General features: G+C 43.4%; 1 protein-coding gene across 1 annotated transcript in view; it reads left to right on the forward strand.

Moving 5' to 3' along the window:
* Positions 1-22014, forward strand: part of lrrc75ba (leucine rich repeat containing 75Ba) — a 38188-nt gene that overhangs the window by 3768 nt on the left and 12406 nt on the right. The window contains exons 2-3 of the mRNA XM_072682591.1: positions 2112-2240; positions 5003-5115. Of these exons, the coding sequence (XP_072538692.1) occupies positions 2112-2240; positions 5003-5115 (242 nt within the window). The remainder of the gene's footprint in view (positions 1-2111; positions 2241-5002; positions 5116-22014) is intronic.

A 22014-nucleotide genomic window follows, 5' to 3' on the forward strand; every position in this document is an offset into this window, starting at 1 on the left:
TGTGTGTGTGTGTGTGTGTGTGTGTGTGGTCACATTCCAGGTTGGATTATATGAGCTCTAGACCATTATTTATACTAAATTTTACACTGTATGGACAAAAGTATTGGGACACCTGTTCATTCATTGATTCATTGATATTAAGTTATCCTGCTTTTGTCCAAGGAAGAAGACTTTCTTCTAGATTTTGGAGGAGCACTGCTGTGTGGGTTTGATTGCATTCTGCCACAAGTGTTAGTGAGGTCAGGAGTTGGACGTTGTCACCATCCAACCTCATCCCCAACTCCTCCACCTTCATTCCAGAGAACACCGTTCTTCCAATGCTCCACAGCTCAATGCTGGGGGGCTTTATACCCCTCTAGCTGGACAAGCTGTGTGTGTGTGTGTGTGTGTGTGTGTGTGCATTTACACATCCGTGTCAGCAATGGGTGCAACTTAAAGTCACAGAAGCAAATGAAATGAGATTCCTTGTTTTAGAATTGCTGTCAGCAAATTAACGCAACTGGAGCGAGACTGAGTGTCCGGCAGTGACAGCACTGGAAGAGATTCGAAGGTCATTTTGGGATCTAGAGAATGACTCGCTAGCGTCTGAACTAGAGGCAAGCAACGGTTCCTTAAGTCCTCAGTTAACCATTTCAGTGTTCAAATACCAAAGTCACTGAAGCACTGTGCCAGGGCAACAGTTCCCCTCTGCACAGACCTCGGAGGTTGTGCGTCATCACAGGTCTAAGCTGTTCTTCTCTATAGGAGGAAACTGAATCATCACTGTCTCTCACTGCTGCTTTCTCACCCTGTCGTAAACAGAACTGTTCACGAAGTTGAAATGTATAAAAGTAATGAACTTAATGAGCCTGAACGTCCCGAGTGCTGCCTGAAGGATGTCTTACAAATTGGACATAGCTTTTTTTGGGCTCCACTGTTCTTTTACACAGTACTCTGAACAAGTAGAGTACTAAAACAAACCACATTTCCTTATTTACTTGTTTAATATTTTTTTCTGTATATGAGGTCACATAAAAATGAATGTACTGATTGCTGTTTGTGTGTCAGAATTACCACAAACATTTGGACATTGTATTGTATCTTCCAGCTGTCTGGTGTCCACACTTTCAGCCTGGTGGAAGTGTTCCCATCCTGACCGCGTTAGCTGGGTGTCCAGGCTCGTTCACAGCAGCTGAACTGTGCTGATCCGTGTCCATTAAGGCAGATGGAGGTCACAGGGACATCACAGCCCAGAGCATTTTCAGCCAGCAGCTTTTCATTACTGCTGAGTTAAAGGGGTCAGTGTGACTAATAGAGCCTACAGTCTACCGCAGTGTGTTTACGTTTGTTTTGAAAACAGTAGTGTAGTGAATGTTCCCTCAGCTCTGAATTCAGACAGCTGTGTAGGGACACCTGTTTTTGTAATATGGGAATGTGTAGTGATGTGTTTTAAGGGCTGAAGTAATTGTTTGCTCCCAGCCCAAAACCTATGGAACCAGTGGCAGACCATCTCTCGAACAGCTAGGCCTTCACTTTGGGCTGTAGTGTAGACCGTAAAAACTAAAAATCTCTGTGCTCCATACAACACAATTACAGGAGAGAGACAGAGAGCGAGACAGAATTATGAAGAGAAAATTGGGGAGAGAAGAAACCGGAAAACAGATAGATGCACCTAGAGAAAGAGAGAGAGAGAGAGAGAGGGAATTTTAGCGGAGGGGGAGGAAATGGAAAAACAGAAAGCAATAGCATTCAGTGCCTTCGAGAAATTTAGAGAGGGAGAGAGAGACAGCATTTGGGACGGTGAGGCGTATCCGTGTGGGCGTCCCGTCCCCAGTGTAGCACAGTTAGCCTGGAGCTAAACACATTAAAGCTCACACACTCTAGCAGCAGTGAGTGCAAAGACCTGTACCAGAATACACCGACCGTAACAGATAAAAGCTTCGGGCCTGAATATTAATAACACTGTGGAGCTGCTTCCACATCCCAGCCTCCATCAGTCCATCCCTCCACCCCTCCACTTCTACACACATCGCTCCATCACAAGGATGGCTGTTCTGGAACTGATGAAAAGGAAATGTGGAGCACTGATATAAGGTGTGTTGTGTCTGTCTTGTTTGTTTGTACGTTATCAGGACCTGGGGTTAGAGGGCACGTCTCTGAACGATATCCTGTACAAAAACGCTGCTTTCCTGAACCTGGTGGACCCCATTTCACATGAGCTGCTCCTGAGCCTCGCCAAGGACATGCAGTGTCCTAAAAAGGTGAGTGTGGATGTTTAGCAGTTCAGTTTTCTGACCTCTCGAGGCTAAATTATCAAATACAAATATACAAAAATACAAAAATGGTTGTAAAACTTTATTATCAATTATAGATTTTTCCATTTGGTGCAGTAAATAAATAGGTTTCCATTAGTGTTCTGCTCTTCACCCTCAGATTATCTGGAAAACTGATAGTATGGTAATCTTTACTCAATTTTCTAATTTGTATCTTCTAATGAAAGATACCATCAGACTGGAGGAGAACACCGTGCCTGTCTGTGAGTGGTCAGTGACAGTGTGTCATTGGAGAGGGGGTGGAGAGTACCCACTAGCGCCACAATAATTAAATAAAGGATTGAATTCGAATCCGAAGTGTAAAATCGTACGCAGTTAAGCCCAACAAATTTACTTTGAACCAATATTTGGGTCCTCATCATAATATGGGCTACAGCTGGTAGTTGCTCACTTTTCATGTTCAAACAACAAATGTGTAACTGGCTCCTGGAGAACATCCAGCTCTGAGCTTCCAGAAGTGTTCAGCTCTGCCTATCTTTGAGAATTCTGAGTCTGTGATCACATTATTTTAATCTTCTTCATGTCAGCTCGGTTTCCCACAGAGGCAAATGAATATACAGCACTGTAGATACGGATCAGCGAGACTGGAGCTTGAGCAGGCGCGGATTTCTCATCTCCCTACTGTCCAAACCCAGCATGAGATCCGATCTGATTAAGAGCAGCAGAGATTATTATACAGTGTGTGAACGGGCAGGGAGTGGTTAGTAAGACCTCTTGAAGAGTGCATCTCATGTAGATTCTTTTGTGGGAAGCTTTGGCTGGGTAGCAGATGCTTGGATCCACTAGGATTAGGTGCTGTGGCTAGTTAATGACTGGCTGATGCAGTCACTGAAGTCCTTTAACACTCAGAGCCCAGTTTTCCAAAAGTACCGTGGTCAAACTACTACGAATTTTGACGTAAGCTGACCAGTGTCTAACATCTGGCATCACAGCAAATGCCATTGCTGTGTTACCTCAGGTTATTTGTGAAGGATACACAGACCATACTGTCCTCTTTATGACACCCACTAACAAGTCTACAGTCATGTTTTCTTATTATTTTCTATAATTTATTATTCTATTGTTTATCTTTTCTGAACTGAAACCCTCCAGCATCACACACAGCACTTCTGTAGCCACGACAGTTTCTTGACCCTCTTCCTACAGGACCTACAACCTCGTACAAGGAAGTGAATGATAAACGTGTAATGTTGCCAGCCTCTGTGATCAAGACATGGCACAAATGTATGGCATGATGAGTACCTAATCTGACTAAAGTGAACATCATGAAACACAAAAAAATAACTGTAGTCTGAGCCTGGCATTAGTGTTGAGATCAGCTCAGCTGGTAGAGAGAGAGAGAGAGCGTTGAGTGTGATGCACACTCTTGGGCCACTTTGGGAAACCCAGGCTTGATGAGTAATGGCAGCAACATGTCATTAGTAAATATGATGTTTTGTCAAACATGGCCAAAGCCAGCACTCAAAGAACACTGTCCAACTACATGTTTTCTGAGAAGATAAATAGCTAAGAAGCGTAGCTGTCCAAGCTTTCACCCAGCTGTCTGGAGATCGTGAGGTGGAATCCCGACAGATGTTGGATGATCACCACCCCACCTCATCGTCCCCAACTCATCCCAGAGTATTGGCTGGAGCACCACCATCATTCCAGAGAACACAGTTCCACAGCTCAATGATGAGGGCTTTATACCCCTCTAGCTCACGCTGGCATTAGGCACATATTTATCTGCTCCAGACTTTTCTATTCTATTGGCCGTACTTCTCTACAGAAATGGGTGCAACGTAAAGCAGCTGATATCATGCATCACGAGGAGTGTCTACAAACATTTGAACATGTAGTGTAATTTCACTGATCATTCTTCTACATCTGAAACAAAGGGGGATGTGTTACTGAACTGGCACTTTAAACCTTCTCCACCTTTTAGAAATGGCTTGGAGAATTGTTCATTTCCAGACAGTTGGATTGTGGATTGACTCATCTTGTTGTTTCCCAGTCGGTCGCTGCTCAGTGTCTGGATGAGGTTTTGTGTGTGTGTGTGTGTGTGTGTGTGTGTGTGGTTATATTTGGCTGACAGAGCCATGACAGTGTGACGATGTTCTGGTTCACAGCTTGCTCCCAGCCTCCTCCTCCCTAACCCCCCACGGGCGACTGAGCGCTCACTCTCCCATCCTGAACAAAAGCAGAAGATCCAGCCCCCCGTTCGGGATTACAGGCTGGATTAGTGTTCTCATCCACACAAAAGGATTATGATTTTGAAACCAAACTGAGAAATCAGACTTCATGTGATGCTATCAGAATACTAAAATGCACAGATAAGCCAAAGCATTAAGACCACTGCCAGATGAAGGCGACTGTGTTGATGGTGTATCAGAGCTGCGTGTGAAGGTCTGGGTTCTCTGTTAGACAGGAACCGAATAGTTGGTCTGTGTGTCGGATGTGGAGAAATTGGCAGCATGAAGACCTGAGACACTTAGACTTGGGTCAGATTGTTATGTCCAGACAGCTGGACTGTCTGAGCGTCTTCCAAACACCTCCAAGGCAACCAACCTGGAATACCATAGCGACCAAGAGCAGAGCAACCACCAATCAGCCCCATAACAAACCACCCAGGATAACACACTGTTGAAGATGTGAATGCACTGCAGCGTGAGAATGCTGAAAGTAAGCCGTGTTTTCTCCTTCTGTGTTAGGATTCAGACTTGCTGAAATCATCAGATAAGATCTGCAGGCAGCTGATCTACCACCTGACGCCGCACTCTAAGTGGCTGAGACAGAGCATGAGCCGGAGGAAAGCTCAGGCCTGGTAAGCCAACTGTTTATAACTCAACACCTTGCAGCATGTTTATCACCCAACGCTGCACAGCCATACACATCACACACAGCAGTGGGCCGCTACTGGAGTACCACACACTATACACTTACTGGAGTACCACACACTATACACTTACTGGAGTACCACGCACTATACACTTACTGGAGTACTATACACTATACACTTACTGGAGTACCACACACTATACACTTACTGGAGTACTATACACTATACACTTACTGGAGTACCACACACTATACACTTACTGGAGTACCACACACTATACACTTACTGGAGTACTATACACTATACACTTACTGGAGTACCACACACTATACACTTACTGGAGTACCACACACTATACACTTACTGGAGTACTATACACTATACACTTACTGGAGTACCACACACTATACACTTACTGGAGTACCACGTACTATACACTTACTGGAGTACTATACACTATACACTTACTGGAGTACCACGTACTATACACTTACTGGAGTACTATACACTATACACTTACTGGAGTACCACACACTATCCACTTACTGGAGTACCACGCACTATACACTTACTGGAGTACTATACACTATACACTTACTGGAGTACCACACACTATACACTTACTGGAGTACCACGTACTATACACTTACTGGAGTACTATACACTATACACTTACTGGAGTACTATACACTATACACTTACTGGAGTACTATACACTATACACTTACTGGAGTACTATATACTATACACTTACTGGAGTACTATACACTATACACTTACTGGAGTACCACACACTATACACTTACTGGAGTACCACGCACTATACACTTACTGGAGTACTATACACTATACACTTACTGGAGTACCACACACTATACACTTACTGGAGTACTATACACTATACACTTACTGGAGTACTATACACTATACACTTACTGGAGTACCACACACTATACACTTACTGGAGTACCACACACTATACACTTACTGGAGTACTATACACTATACACTTACTGGAGTACCACACACTATACACTTACTGGAGTACCACACACTATACACTTACTGGAGTACTATACACTATACACTTACTGGAGTACCACACACTATACACTTACTGGAGTACCACGTACTATACACTTACTGGAGTACTATACACTATACACTTACTGGAGTACCACGTACTATACACTTACTGGAGTACCATACACTATACACTTACTGGAGTACCACACACTATCCACTTACTGGAGTACCACGCACTATACACTTACTGGAGTACTATACACTATACACTTACTGGAGTACCACGCATTATACACTTACTGGAGTACCACACACTATACACTTACTGGAGTACCACACACTATACACTTACTGGAGTACCACGTACTATACACTTACTGGAGTACTATACACTATACACTTACTGGAGTACTATACACTATACACTTACTGGAGTACCACACACTATACACTTACTGGAGTACCATGCACTATACACTTACTGGAGTACCATACACTATACACTTACTGGAGTACCACACATTATACACTTACTGGAGTACCACGCACTATACACTTACTGGAGTACCACGCACTATACACTTACTGGAGTACCACGCACTATACACTTACTGGAGTACCACGCACTATACACTTACTGGAGTACTATACACTATACACTTACTGGAGTACCACACACTATACACTTACTGGAGTACCACACACTATACACTTACTGGAGTACTATACACTATACACTTACTGGAGTACCACACACTATACACTTACTGGAGTACCACGTACTATACACTTACTGGAGTACTATACACTATACACTTACTGGAGTACCACGTACTATACACTTACTGGAGTACCATACACTATACACTTACTGGAGTACCACACACTATCCACTTACTGGAGTACCACGCACTATACACTTACTGGAGTACCACACACTATACACTTACTGGAGTACCACGCACTATACACTTACTGGAGTACCACGCACTATACACTTACTGGAGTACCACGCACTATACACTTACTGGAGTACCACGCACTATACACTTACTGGAGTACCACGCACTATACACTTACTGGAGTACCACGTACTATACACTTACTGGAGTACTATACACTATACACTTACTGGAGTACTATATACTATACACTTACTGGAGTACCACACACTATACACTTACTGGAGTACCACGCACTATACACTTACTGGAGTACCACACACTATACACTTACTGGAGTACCACGCACTATACACTTACTGGAGTACCACGCACTATACACTTACTGGAGTACCACGCACTATACACTTACTGGAGTACCACGCACTATACACTTACTGGAGTACCACGCACTATACACTTACTGGAGTACCACACACTATACACTTACTGGAGTACCACGTACTATACACTTACTGGAGTACCACGTACTATACACTTACTGGAGTACTATACACTATACACTTACTGGAGTACTATACACTATACACTTACTGGAGTACCACACACTATACACTTACTGGAGTACCACGCACTATACACTTACTGGAGTACCACGCACTATACACTTACTGGAGTACCACGCACTATACACTTACTGGAGTACTATACACTATACACTTACTGGAGTACTATACACTATACACTTACTGGAGTACCACACACTATACACTTACTGGAGTACCACGCACTATACACTTACTGGAGTACCACGCATTATACACTTACTGGAGTACCACGCATTATACACTTACTGGAGTACCACGCACTATACACTTACTGGAGTACCACGCACTATACACTTACTGGAGTACCACGCACTATACACTTACTGGAGTACCACACATTATACACTTACTGGAGTACCACGCACTATACACTTACTGGAGTACCACGCACTATACACTTACTGGAGTACCACGCACTATACACTTACTGGAGTACCACGCATTATACACTTACTGGAGTACCACACACTATACACTTACTGGAGTACCACGCACTATACACTTACTGGAGTACCACGCACTATACACTTACTGGAGTACCACACACTATACACTTACTGGAGTACCACACACTATACACTTACTGGAGTACTATATACTATACACTTACTGGAGTACTATATACTATACACTTACTGGAGTACCACACACTATCCACTTACTGGAGTACCACACACTATACACTCACTGGAGTACCATACACTATACACTTACTGGAGTACCACACACTATACACTTACTGGAGTACCACACACTATACACTTACTGGAGTACCACACACTACACACTATAGACTTACTGGAGTACTACAAGGCATAGCTGTACAGATTAGTGAGCTGCAATGCACCCTTACTGGAGTACTACATACTACAGACTTACTGGAGCACACTGCACACATACATACAGCTATACAGATCAGATACTGTACTGTACAGTACTTACTGAAGTTCTTCACACTCACTGCAGAACTACACACTACACCTTCACTGGAGTACTACCTGTTTATTCTACTACTGCATACTCACTGGAGTACTACGCACCTATTACTGGACAATAACTGGAGTACTGTACACATAGTGCTGCACACTTGCTGAAGTGATACACACCTATTCTAGTAGTGTATACTAACTGGAGCATTACACACTTAGAACTGCTACACACCTAGTAATGCACACTTGCTGAAGGAATGCATACTTAGTCTAACACTCTATACTACCAACCTAGTAGTGTAGACTTACTTAGGAGCAACATCCTCATGTCTGTTTCTCACTACAGAACTTTAGTGTTGTTTCTTTCTTGTGCTTTTGCGAACTACGCAGTTACGATCCACATCTACATGCGTTTAATTTCTTGTTTTATTAATAATTCATTACTGATTGGTTTCATAAATCATGCTGGTGATACAGTGCAGTAATGTCTGGCAGTACGGCCGTAGATAAATGTAAGGAATTAGAGGTCATTAAGCCAGACTGTGCGGCACCATTAATCACATTACATTACATTAAACTGAAAAGAGTAACTGAAACGTGATGTGAATTGGGCGGAGTTTCCAGCAGCTCTGGACGAGAGAATAATACTTTCCTCTTCACACGGGTAAAAAAACATACACGAGAGATGTGGAGGCACATCTTCAATGCTAAGCAGCCTTTTATATCTGTTGTGTTTCATTTGTATGGCTGTATTTTACACCATACACTGAGCTCACTGAGCTCAGAATCTGTTCACTGCCACCTGCTGCTGTCGGTCATGGTTTCAAGCTGCAGGCCTTTATTTGGTTTTTGACGTTTCCATCAAGTGCTTTTCCATTCAACATGTCAAAATCACATAAAGATAAGTGGATGGGGACCTGGTTAGTGTTCGGTGGCTGATAAAGTACCATGGGCACTGCAGGGCATCCGGAGCTGAACCTGCTGAGTGCATTTGTTCAGACAAAACCGCAGATCTGGCATTAGAGTGCTGTTAAAGAGACAGACTGATCAATATCAATACCAAACTGCCGCTAACACAACACCACTGACTCAACACGCTCAGAGATGAATGCTAAACGCTAATTCTCTTACATAAGCTAACAGATGCATGTGTTTGCTGAGCATCGGCCACAATAGGTGATGAGGGAAGAGGGAGGGCCGTCCTACCCTCACAGAAAGAGTAAGAGGACAGTTCTGCTCTTTGGCACTCCAGGACACTGACGGATGACTGTGGCATCACTGTGAATCCAACCTCGGCCCTCCTGATGACAGAACCAACACTTAGGCAGCTGCTCCACTCATGGTGTAATGAAAAGGTTAACGTTTGACATTGATAACTTTACGTGATAAATGTTGACCCACAGAGAAGATCTACCTGTTGCCATAGTTACCACCTAGTCTAGAAACCTGTTAAGTGGTTTAGCCAGTAATTATTTTGGTCAGCAGCCTTCAAACATGCATCCAGCTCATAGTTTAACCACGTATAAAAAGGTTCTTTAAAACTGACGCAGACCGGTATGTCTCAGCCCTCTGACCAGCGATGGTCAGTCTGAAGCTGACAGCCTGAGCCTCACTGCGGAGGACTGGTTTACTGGAAGTCTGTGGGAGTGAAGTCGAGCGGATGGTGTTGGAGAGACAGAAAGCTTATATTGCCAAAATGGCCCTGAGAGACCGTTCAGTTCCTTCAGCCCTGCCGGCTGTTCCTCTTCCACAGAAACCAGAACCACGGTCTGTAGTCATGCTCAGAGAGGAGAATGGAGAAATATGCAGAAAACAAAAGGCTTGTACATATATACACTATATGTCCAAATGTTTGTGGACACCCATTCTAATGAATGCTGACACAGATGTACAAATGCACACACACACACACACACATCTTGTCTAGTCCCTTTACAAAAAAAAAATCCAGTAGAATAGGACTCTCTGGAGTAGATCAGCATCATTACCCTATCAGCACCATGCTGCCTAATAATGCCAGGCGTGGGCTAGAGGGGTATAAAGCCCCCCAGCATTGAGGAGCTGTGGAGCAGTGGAAGAACTGTGTTCTCTGGAATGATGGTGGAGGAGCTCCATCCAGTACTTTTGGGATGAGATGGGGAGTTGGGATAATGAGGTGGGGTGGTGATCATCATCCAGCATCCTGACCTTGTTGCTGAATGCAATCAAATTCTCACAGCAGTGCTCCATAATTTAGTAGACTTTTGTCCAGGTGGTGTGTATATATAACATATAGATAGCTATACCCACCTAGGACAGCGAGTACAGCAGAGGGTCGGGGTTTCTGATAAAGTGGCCAGCGAGGGTCTGGGTTTAAAGTGATTTGTTCTTTACCCACTCTGCTTATAGTAATCTCACACCTCTCAGTTTCACTGCTCTCCTGTTCATTCTGTTAACTCTCATATCACTATAAGCAAGCTTCTGAGAGTAACACTGGGAGTCAGCCACTGTGGATACACAAATGTGTGTGTGTGTGTGTGTGTGTGTGTGTGTCTGTTGTCTATTCTGATCAAATTTGGATTAGCTTGCTGAGCTCATTTTGGGATTTGGCCTGGGTGGATGGAGCCTGGACTTAAATCATATTTTGTAATCATATTATTTCATTATGTTCTGTGTGTGTGTGTGTGTTCCACAGTGGGGTAGCGAGAGCCCATGAAATCTTACAAAACAACAGAAAGACAGGAGGAGAGAAATAGAGGGGAAGAGACTGAAAAACGAGGAGAGAAAAATGTCCTTCTGCATTTAGGTCTACGCCAGCCTGGAATACGTTAAAGGAGCAGTTCAGTGAATCAGAGTAATATGATTGATCGCTGATTTCCGATTCAGTCGATCAACCAAGATAAGTTTGGTTTCTGATGTGTGCTTCTTTATTTTACAATGGGAGATGCTAGGTTAATGTTCCTAACAAGTGCTGGACCAGGCTATTGATGACATGGTTGTGGGTTCGAAACCCAGGCTACCATTGTTGGGCCCTTGAGAAAAGCCCTTCACCCTTCACCCCGGGCGCCACAGTGATGGCTGCCCACCGCTCCGGCCACGTGAGTTTGTTTTGTGTGTTTCCTGCACGGATGGGTTAACTGCGGAGGCCAAATTCCAAAATTCTATCTGTCTCCAACACTAATTATGAATATGGTTGTATAGTCTTGTCTTTCACTAATCTCATCTCTGTAAACACTCACTCACTCATTTATTTGTTTTAAAATGTTCATACTAGTATAAACACAGTTCTTTTTGGACAAAAGTATTGGGACACCAATGTATTACACCTACAGGAGCTTTTATGTCATTCCATTCTAACTCCATAGGCATTATTAATATGGAGTCGGTCCCCCTTTAACAGCAGCTCTACCAGCAGCATCAGCAGCAGGTCTGGAGCTCTGCAGTTACTGAGTCAGTTGGAATCTTTTCTGCACTGTGCTCTGACCTCAGCACTTGGCCCTGACCCCGCTCTGTAACTTTACCTGATCTGAGTTGATGGTGGAACACGTCAGTTCTGTTTCTGAGCCTTAACTAACGTCATGCAGCTTGTCAGTGAATCACTGGCATCTGATAAAAAATCAATATTTGAATACTTTGCGTAATCAAATAGCAAAACAAGCTCGAACGGTCCATCTCCACCAGGTAAGCCGCCCCTGTGAGTACGCTGTGTATTGCGGTTTGGTTTGCAGGTGGATCAGCAGCTGGAAGGTGAGAGGAAGGTGAGATTCTGAGCCTCACACTCATCAAAGGTGTGAAAGCATCCACTCAGGTAGAAAGCAGCCATCGCCATGCCAACGTCTTCACACCAATCTCTGTTATCTGTCCTCTCTGCTCCGTCTCGTCTCTCTACCGCTTATCAGTGGCCGTTCTCATTCGCTCTCGCCGGATGAGCAATTTTTAACCCTGTTCCTGTTTGGTGCATCAGACACACAGAGCTTGTTCACTGATGAGCCTATTTCACTGTTTTGCCAAAACGGCTCCTTCTGCAGACCTCTGCAGGTGGCATCTGTCGTATCCGACACCAAGACATGCCAGAAGATCCTTTAAGTTCAGTAATTTGGGAGGTGTAGCCGCTTAAGATTGATTAGACTTCGTGTTCCAGCTCTTACCACAGGTAGACGGAGCACATGCACCTGGCCAAGAAAACAGGACTCATCGGACCCGATCTTTTTAATTCATCTCCACCTTTATTCATTGTAGATGACAGTGGACCGTGGTCTGCAGCTACACAGCATGATACCAATAGGGTCATTATGTTGATCTGCTCCAGAGCGTCCTATTCTATTGGCAGTGCTTTTCTACAGGGACTAGACAAGCTGTGTGTGTGCATTTGCACATCTGAATCAGCAATGGGTGCAGCTTAAAGTAGCTGACTGCTTTTATTCATGGGGTGTCCACAAACATTTGGACACGGTTTTATGCTGATTATTTCAGGCTAGCTTGTTGCACAGGCTCATTAGAAACGTTTGATGGCTACTTCTGCATTAAAATGGATGTGATTGTAATGTGTAGTGTAGAGGAGGAAGACTTCTGATGGCTGCTTCTCGAATGCGGAGTAAAAGGCAGACCCTTCGTAATCAGACAGAGGTGTTTAATTCTGATTGTCTCTCAGTTCTCAGGCCACTCTCACATTCAACACTGATTGGCTTCTGCAGGACGGACACACACACACACACACACACACACAGAGACAGACACTGTAAAGTATGAGTGCGTCTCAGGGTTTAGAGCCTAAGCAGGTCCCTTGTGAGCCTGTGTGAGTTAGCAACCGTTCCCACGGCAATGAGGGAAGAGAGGACATTTCTCATCATCTTCAGCGTGTTATTCTCACCAGTGGCTAAATATCAACAATAACTGCACAAATAACATCTCAGCCACTCGACCTTAGGTCACCTTCAGCCTTACACCGAAGAATGCTGTGGAATGAGCACAGCTAAAACCCAGTACCTTGGGCTGGTTCTTCTACTTTTGTTGGTTACACATTTTAAGGTGGATGTAGGAGTAGCAGTTTACCCTCTACAGCAGGGGTACTTAACTACAGTTCAGAAAGGTCCGGTTAGAATTTCCTCAAGCCAACGTCCTGAACATCATAATGTCTAGCTTGCATTAAATATTACTGTAATTCTAAAGTAGCCTAGTAGCTAAATCAACATTTAATGTAGTCAATGACTGACTGTCAAATCAAGATATGAGTACAACAACAATTCAGTATATTTCAACAATACTATTGTCAGTTTTCACTCTGAATGCAATCATATCCTCACAACAATCCAACAAAGACTGGATCAACCCAACAATGAGTAAGAGCAGGTCTTTGGTTGGACTGAGTGCAGTGTGGCAGTGTTTATTAGGGAAACTGGGAATGAAAGCAGTGATTATCTGCTCTAGTTAAGGGCAGTTGATCCTGACAGCGATCCCTCCAATTTACCAAAGACCCAATAGACCATGGACATTAATGTGTAGGGCATTAAGCAACTTCAGGCTCAAATTACACCCGTTTAGAGCATAAACCCTCATACCCGCGAGCACAGAGTTGTGTAAATGGTCTTAGGAGTGTTTTCGGTTGTTTTCAGGTGCATTCAGGGACGGGTTCAGGTTTGCTTTCCCTTTTAAATGCATTAAAGCACGCAGCTAAATTCACAACTGGGCTCCCACACGTCTCGGTGCCTAGATTCCAGAATTGTAGAAATCCATTTGTTTCCCTAAGACCATGATGAAGAGCTGCTGAGAGGATCCAGTCCTCAACAGGAGGAAGATGGTTAGCTGGAATCAACTTAAACCATGTCCCTGTCCGACTGAAGAGATCACGTGAGCGTTGTCATCGTTACGAGATCTTCAGGAATGCTGATGTACACCACGTTTTTATAAATACTTGTGGATAAGGTCTTATAAGCTACTTATTTGACGTAAAATTTGAAAGTGAATGCAACATGGTCTAAAGCAAGATCTGATGTCTTGGAAATGTTAATATAGGTACTTGTGTACAGTAAAGTATTCAAGAGTACTTCAGTAAAATGCAAATATACAATCACTCAGTTGCACAAAACAGTTATCCTAGTGAACATAGTAAATAGTTGTATCTAAATATAGATGTAAGACATTTTTATTTGGATCTACTTGGACACATTTAAGGTGTGGCTATTTTCCGCTGTTTTACACCCCTGTCTAAAAGATTTATGCCAACTGAACTGTTTCTATTTCTTACTTCATTGAAAAGAAACGGAGAAAATTACCATTTCTAAAGAAGTAGAGTCCCTCGTGTATTCGCAGCTTGGTGGCAGGCATCAGCTTGTCCACAGCGCGCTGTTATCTACCGAGTGTTCCGCTCGGGTCCCGGGAGAGCGCTCCTGTGTTTTTCTTCTGAAGGCAGCGATTACTCTGCTGTTTTGGTGAGAAGTGAAGCCGGGGGCACTGCTCCCAGCTGCAGTTTAGACACTCAAATCAGCTTCTTCTCTCGTCTCTCTTCTTTCTTTTTCATTCAGCTGCTCTGCATGAAAATATTCTGCACTCATCTCCTGCTTGAGGCCTTTAACCCGTAGGAACCAGCCGTTGTGGTTGACATTTAGCATTATAGCTTCAATGCTATTTAAATGTAATTACATATATGAAACATTACATAATTAAGACTGTGTGCAAGTCTGTTGAAATGCTTGACGTGAGCTGAAGTAACTACATTTTATGTAGTGCTGAACTGCGACATATACAAAAATATTAGACAAAAAGAGAAAAGCAAACTAGTAGGGATGTCCCATGCCAATCCATGTATATTTAAACAGCTGGGGTATGGACTATTTTAAGCCACATTGGATCCTTTGTTTTCTCTCTAGGCACAAATAACAGACACATACACCAGGGATAGTGAGCATATATGTCCAGAAAGAGGGTTAACAGCCTTGCTCAAGACCATTATAGAAAACTTCTAACGTCTACGTTATTTCAGCCAGGGGGGGGAAATATACCGGCTATTAGGGCATAAGAGTTCCTCGCAAGAAAATTAAATTTCTGTTGATTACATTTTATAAATGGTGTTTAAATTTCTTCAGTGTTTAGTTATATTACCTCTATCTCTTAATATTGTTTTAACAGATCAACAAATGTCCATAATATTAAATATATTAAAAAGAAGAAGGTTATAAGATTTCCACATGACTGTATATTAGACAGACAGACAGCAGTCAGTGCTACCATTGTGCAGAGAGTGAACTCCACTGGTTCAATGCAACTATGAGTCAGAAATAATTAATATAATTTAAAGCATTACTGTGATATTACCAGCAGAGTAATGCAGAGAAAAATAACCAGATACAGATTCTTTATAGAGAAAAGTATCTTGGGCATTAGAGCCTACAGCACCCGTCCCTCTGAATATGAGACACCAAAACCTCCAGGTGTGGTGGGCAAGAGACAGGAGGGCAGAGCAATAGATTGGGAGAGAAAGAAAGAGGGAGAGTGAAAAATAGGAGCGAGTGAGACATAGAGTCTAGGAGTCTCTGTGGGATGGAATGAATAATAGAGGAATTTTGCATCATTTATGAGTTTGCAAAAACAAAACGGTGTGGAGGCCGGAGCAGACGGCCTGTGGGGAGGCCGAGAGACGGACTGCACTGAGAGCTGCCACAGACACGCCGACCAACATCTCTTATTAATAACAGGCCACCGGCTGAGGTCCTGACCCCTCATCGCTAGCCCTGAATCCCTGATGCACCACACACACTTACAGGAGCCACTGCATGGAGCAGGACCCATCCTTCTGTAAACCTGAGAATTAAAAATAATACCACTATTATTTACAACACTAAAATAATATCAAAGCAGTCGAAGCATAGTAAGCAGTAGTAATATCACAATGCAGCAATAACCTGACAGTCAGTTAAACTAAATAGTAAGAAAAGTCTGGAATTTTAATGTTAATACAATGCCCTATAATGTTCATATGATCCATAAGCTCATTCTGACAGACTGTAATAAACTACAGGAAGCATAGGGGGCGCTCTATAATGCCCTATAATGTTCATATGATCCATATGCTCATTCTGACAGACTGTAATACACTACAGGAAGCGTAGGGGGCGCTCTGTAATGCTCTATAATGATCATATGATCCACACACTCATTCTGACAGACTGTAATACACTACAGGAAGCATAGGGGGCGCTCTATAATGTTCATATGATCCACACGCTCATTCTGACAAACTGTAATACACTACAGGAAGCATAGGGGGCGCTCTATAATGTTCATATGATTCACACGCTCACTCTGACAGACTGTTATACACTACAGGAAGTGTAGGGGGCGCTCTATAATGCTCTATAATGTTCATATGATCCACACGCTCATTCTGACTGACTGTAATACACTACAGGAAGCGTAGGGGGCGCTCTATAATGCTCTATAATGCTCATATGATCCACACGCTCGCTCTGACAGACTGTAATACACTACAGGAAGCGTAGGGGGCGCTCTATAATGCTCTATAATGCTCATATGATCCACACGCTCATTCTGACAGACTGTAATACACTACAGGAAACGTAGGGGGCGCTGTATAATGCTCTATAATGCTCATATGATCCACACGCTCATTCTGACAGACTGTAATACACTACAGGAAGCGTAGGGGGCGCTCTATAATGCTCTATAATGTTCATATGATCCACACGCTCACTCTGACAGACTGTAATACACTACAGGAAGCGTAGGGGGCGCTCTATAATGCTCTATAATGTTCATATGATCCACACGCTCACTCTGACAGACTGTAATACACTACAGGAAGCGTAGGGGGCGCTCTATAATGCTCTATAATGTTCATATGATCCACACGCTCACTCTGACAGACTGTAATACACTACAGGAAGCGTAGGGGGCGCTCTATAATGCTCTATAATGTTCATATGATCCACACGCTCATTCTGACAGACTGTAATACACTACAGGAAGCGTAGGGGGCGCTCTATAATGCTCTATAATGTTCATATGATCCACACGCTCACTCTGACAGACTGTAATACACTACAGGAAGCGTAGGGGGCGCTCTATAATGCTCTATAATGTTCATATGATCCACACGCTCACTCTGACAGACTGTAATACACTACAGGAAGCGTAGGGGGCGCTCTATAATGCTCTATAATGTTCATATGATCCACACGCTCACTCTGACAGACTGTAATACACTACAGGAAGCGTAGGGGGCGCTCTATAATGCTCATATGATCAGTTCAGCGACAATATGCTTGTTTTGTGGTTCAGGTCTCTCCACATTAGTTATGGAGTGTGTCCCCATCCCTCCATGATTGGACAGAAAGTGACAAGAAGAAAATGGGGGACACACACTCGCTGGTTGCTCGGAGACGAGAGGCGAACCGGGAGTGACTGTAATCCATTGTGACACTTGATTACAAATACGAAACCTGCCTGGAATCCTGAAAGTCAATTTCCCTTTTTCTGAACTCCTCATCTCGGAGCTGTTACCGGCATCTTCACTGTTTGCTGGCAGACGAACGCCAGCCTGCTGTAATCAGGAGATATATTAATAACTTATATTACATTTATATTTTGATGTTTTCACATCTTCCAAGATGGAGTAGTGACAGAAGCCATTCACTTACCACATGAGCCCATCTTACTCAAGTTACTGGTGACAAAGTGTGTTTATCCCACACAGAGATCTTTATATCTGGGCCTTGAATCCAGTTTTCTGGACTTTGTAATCCTTGGTAGGTGTGACACTATGTTGCCAGTCAATCAATCAGTCAATTAATGGTTCTCTTAACTTCCAGAACAGAATCCAGGACTGGAAACTGGATTCAAGACCCAGATTTGAAGACCCGGGCCTTAGACCAACTGATTAAATAACTGATGAAGTCAAATTGATTATAAATGCTTTTGTACCTGGTAAGTTTGTGTCGCTGGCTATATGAAGCATGCTTCATCAGATTAGTCATTCAAAAGCTTCAATTCTGTTTTTCTCATAAACATACTTTCATTTTTAGCAAATAAAAACTTTATTTGACTTTTGCTTTAGTAAACAAAGAGTATGTTTCTTACCTAAGTACTTTTGCAGATTTTTTACTTTACAGTCATGAGTAATTGATTATAGGTAGTAAATTGGATTTATTAGAAAAATACATAAATATGAATACATTAAGTATTGCAGTATTTGTATTGTCTTAAGAACTGATGCTGGCATTGGTTTCGCCAGCTGGCTTCAAGGACAAGCCACTCGGCTCATACTGGTACAATTTTGTGGGGAAAATGAGAACCTGACAACCCTTCTGGTGCACCAAATGTTGTCCTTCGTGTGCGATGTTCTGCACACAATTCCACACTGAAATCCACACACTGTTGTTGTGTGAGTTCATTAAAAGTCAGATCTGTCTGTAAACAAGCCCAGATTACTGCTGGCTCCAGTTAACCTGACAGAAACACTTCATATGGTGGAGCAGAGAGCGGCGCGATGTGAAGAACCCAAATAGTTTCTTTAGTTCAAGCTGTCTAGACACTAACTCCATTATAATCTTATGAGATATTCTAGACATGTTCCCTGTTCTTCTCCAGCTCACTTGGGTCAACTTGGGTGAGTCCACTTTCAGCATGAGGTCACACCAACCGGCAGAAGCAGAATAAGAAGCTCTCCAGTTTCCTTCTGAGCAGAATTAGACACAAGAAAGACCGCTAACACCACCAGAACCAATCCTACTGACAACCAGCTTAGTGTAATATCAATAACGCTCTAAATGTAGGTATTGTGATATACACTGAGGAGGAGGAGCTACAGTCTCTCATTAGGGTGAATATTAATAACGCTCTAAATGTAGGTATTGTGATATACACTGAGGAGGCGGAGCTACAGTCTCTCATTAGGGTGAATATTAATAACGCTCTAAATGTAGGTATTGAGATATACACTGAGGAGGCGGAGCTACAGTCTCTCATTAGGGTGAATATTAATAACGCTCTAAATGTAGGTATTGTGATATACACTGAGGAGGCGGAGCTACAGTCTCTCATTAGGGTGAATATTAATAACGCTCTAAATGTAGGTATTGTGATATACACTGAGGAGGCGGAGCTACAGTCTCTCATTAGGGTGAATATTAATAACGCTCTAAATGTAGGTATTGTGATATACACTGAGGAGGCGGAGCTACAGTACACATAGAACGGACAGATCTGTTTAAAAGAGTCAACACAAACGTAATTATTCTGAAGAAGGTTGTGATGACCTAATTGGCCCATTAAGAAGAAAGCGTCTGTCAGAGCTGATGACTTTTTGATCTGTGTCGGCGCTAAAGCAGCTTCAAAGCTGCTGTCAGCCCCTCCTTCACCCCCCGGTTTAAACACAGAGATGACAGAAATGTCACGGCGCTGAGAGACGCAGCTGCCTCCTCACGCAGCGCTGAGCTGCAGGTCAGAGTAATGCTGTCAGATGCTGGTATAGAACAGGCCGGAGTTATATTTGGAAGAGAAATTGAATTTGGGCTCCGTAGACAAAGGAGCCATGACACCTGCTCCCGCTGCAGGGACGAGGGGCGGCACAGCCAAAATAAAACTACAGTCTAACACCCGGATCTCTCAAAACAGAGGATGTTCAAACAAACACAAACAGTTCGGTCTTATGTTATATAATAATAATGATAATAATAATAATAATACATTTTTATTACATTTATACAACCCTGTGATCAATAACCCGCTGCTCTAACCGCCAAGCCACCGCTGCCTCCATAGAGCTGCCCTAAAATGAAGTTTATATTATACTGTACGTTCAAAAGTTTGTGGACGCCCCTTCTAATGAATGCATTCAGCTACTTTAAGCTGCACACAGATGTGCAAATGCACACACAGCTTGTCTAGCCCCTGTAGAGAAGAAGTACTGCCAATAGAATAGGACTCTCTGGAGCAGATCTACAGGCGTGGACTAGAGGGGTATAAAGCCCCCAGCATTGATCAATCTCTTCAGCTTGCTAACAGCACACCCCGGCAGAACTACCTATTAGGACTAATGAACGATTACAGTGTTTTGTTACAGTGCTAAAACTGTGCTATTATGTGGGTTCTCCATCAAAAAAACCCAAATCAGTGAGATTCATTCTGTAATGTAACGTAATGTAAAATAACAGGGTGGGAAACAGGCCTGTGAAATGACATCTGAGCATTGGTCTCTCCAACCACAGTCACACACTTACTGTTTATTCATCAACCAACTACTTACACAGCTGGGCATTCTGTGGCAGCTGTAATACAAAGTTATACCCCAGTATTCAGCACACGCCTCTCTACCCACGCTTGCAGAGGGGCATTCACACGTGATTTTACAGAGCGGTGGGCAGCAGCGGTGTTGAGTTACTGAGCTCTGTAAGTGTTTCCAGGCAGTGTTTGAGGGAAATCAGCTTTAGAGCTGCAGACAGAACAGCCCAGTAGTTTATAATGCATTTAACTGTGTGTGTGTGTGTGTGTGTGTGTGTGTGTGTATGAGAGAGAGAGAGACAGAGAGAGAAATTGATCCTGATAATGGAACTCATGTCATAATAAAACAGGCCGGCACAGACAGAGCGATCGAGAGAGAGAGAGAGAGAGAGGGAGAGAGAGAGAGAGAGAGAGAGGGGGGGAGCAGGGGGGCGCTGTGTGTTTGGGCGAGAGACGCCGCTGGAATGAACAATTTGAGCAGCAGTGTGAACCCAGCGGTGGGTGACACAGCACAATTACACTCTCAAGACTCTCCAGCACCGTCACAGCCTCCGTCCTCATGGACCACATATGTTAATATATCGTCAATATCTGCCAGAATACCATGTTATACTATATTAACTGTATGGACAAAAGTATTGGGACACCTGCTCATTCGCTGTTTCTTTGGAAATCAAGGGTATTTATTGTCATTTCAACTGTATACAGATACACAGTGCAGACAGAAACAGGGTGCAGACAGAAACACAGTGCAGACAGAAACACAGTGCAGACAGACAGTACAACACAGTGCAGACAGACAGAAACACAGTGCAGACAGACAGAAACACAGTGCAGACAGACAGAAACACTGCAGACAGACAGAAACACAGTGCAGACAGAAACACAGTGCAGACAGACAGAAACACAGTGCAGACAGACAGAAACACGGTGCAAAAAGAAACACAGTGCAGACAGACAGAAACACAGTGCAGACAGAAACAGTGCAGACAGAAACAGGGTGCAGACAGACAGAAACACAGTGCAGACAGACAGAAACACAGTGCAGACAGAAACACAGTGCAGACAGACAGAAACACGGTGCAGACAGACAGAAACAGTGCAGACAGACAGAAACACGGTGCAGACAGAAACACAGTGCAGACAGACAGAAACACAGTGCAGACAGAAACACGGTGCAGACAGACAGAAACACGGTGCAGACAG

This window comes from Salminus brasiliensis, chromosome 6 (assembly GCF_030463535.1).
Source record: "Salminus brasiliensis chromosome 6, fSalBra1.hap2, whole genome shotgun sequence".
Lineage (NCBI taxonomy): Eukaryota > Metazoa > Chordata > Actinopteri > Characiformes > Bryconidae > Salminus > Salminus brasiliensis.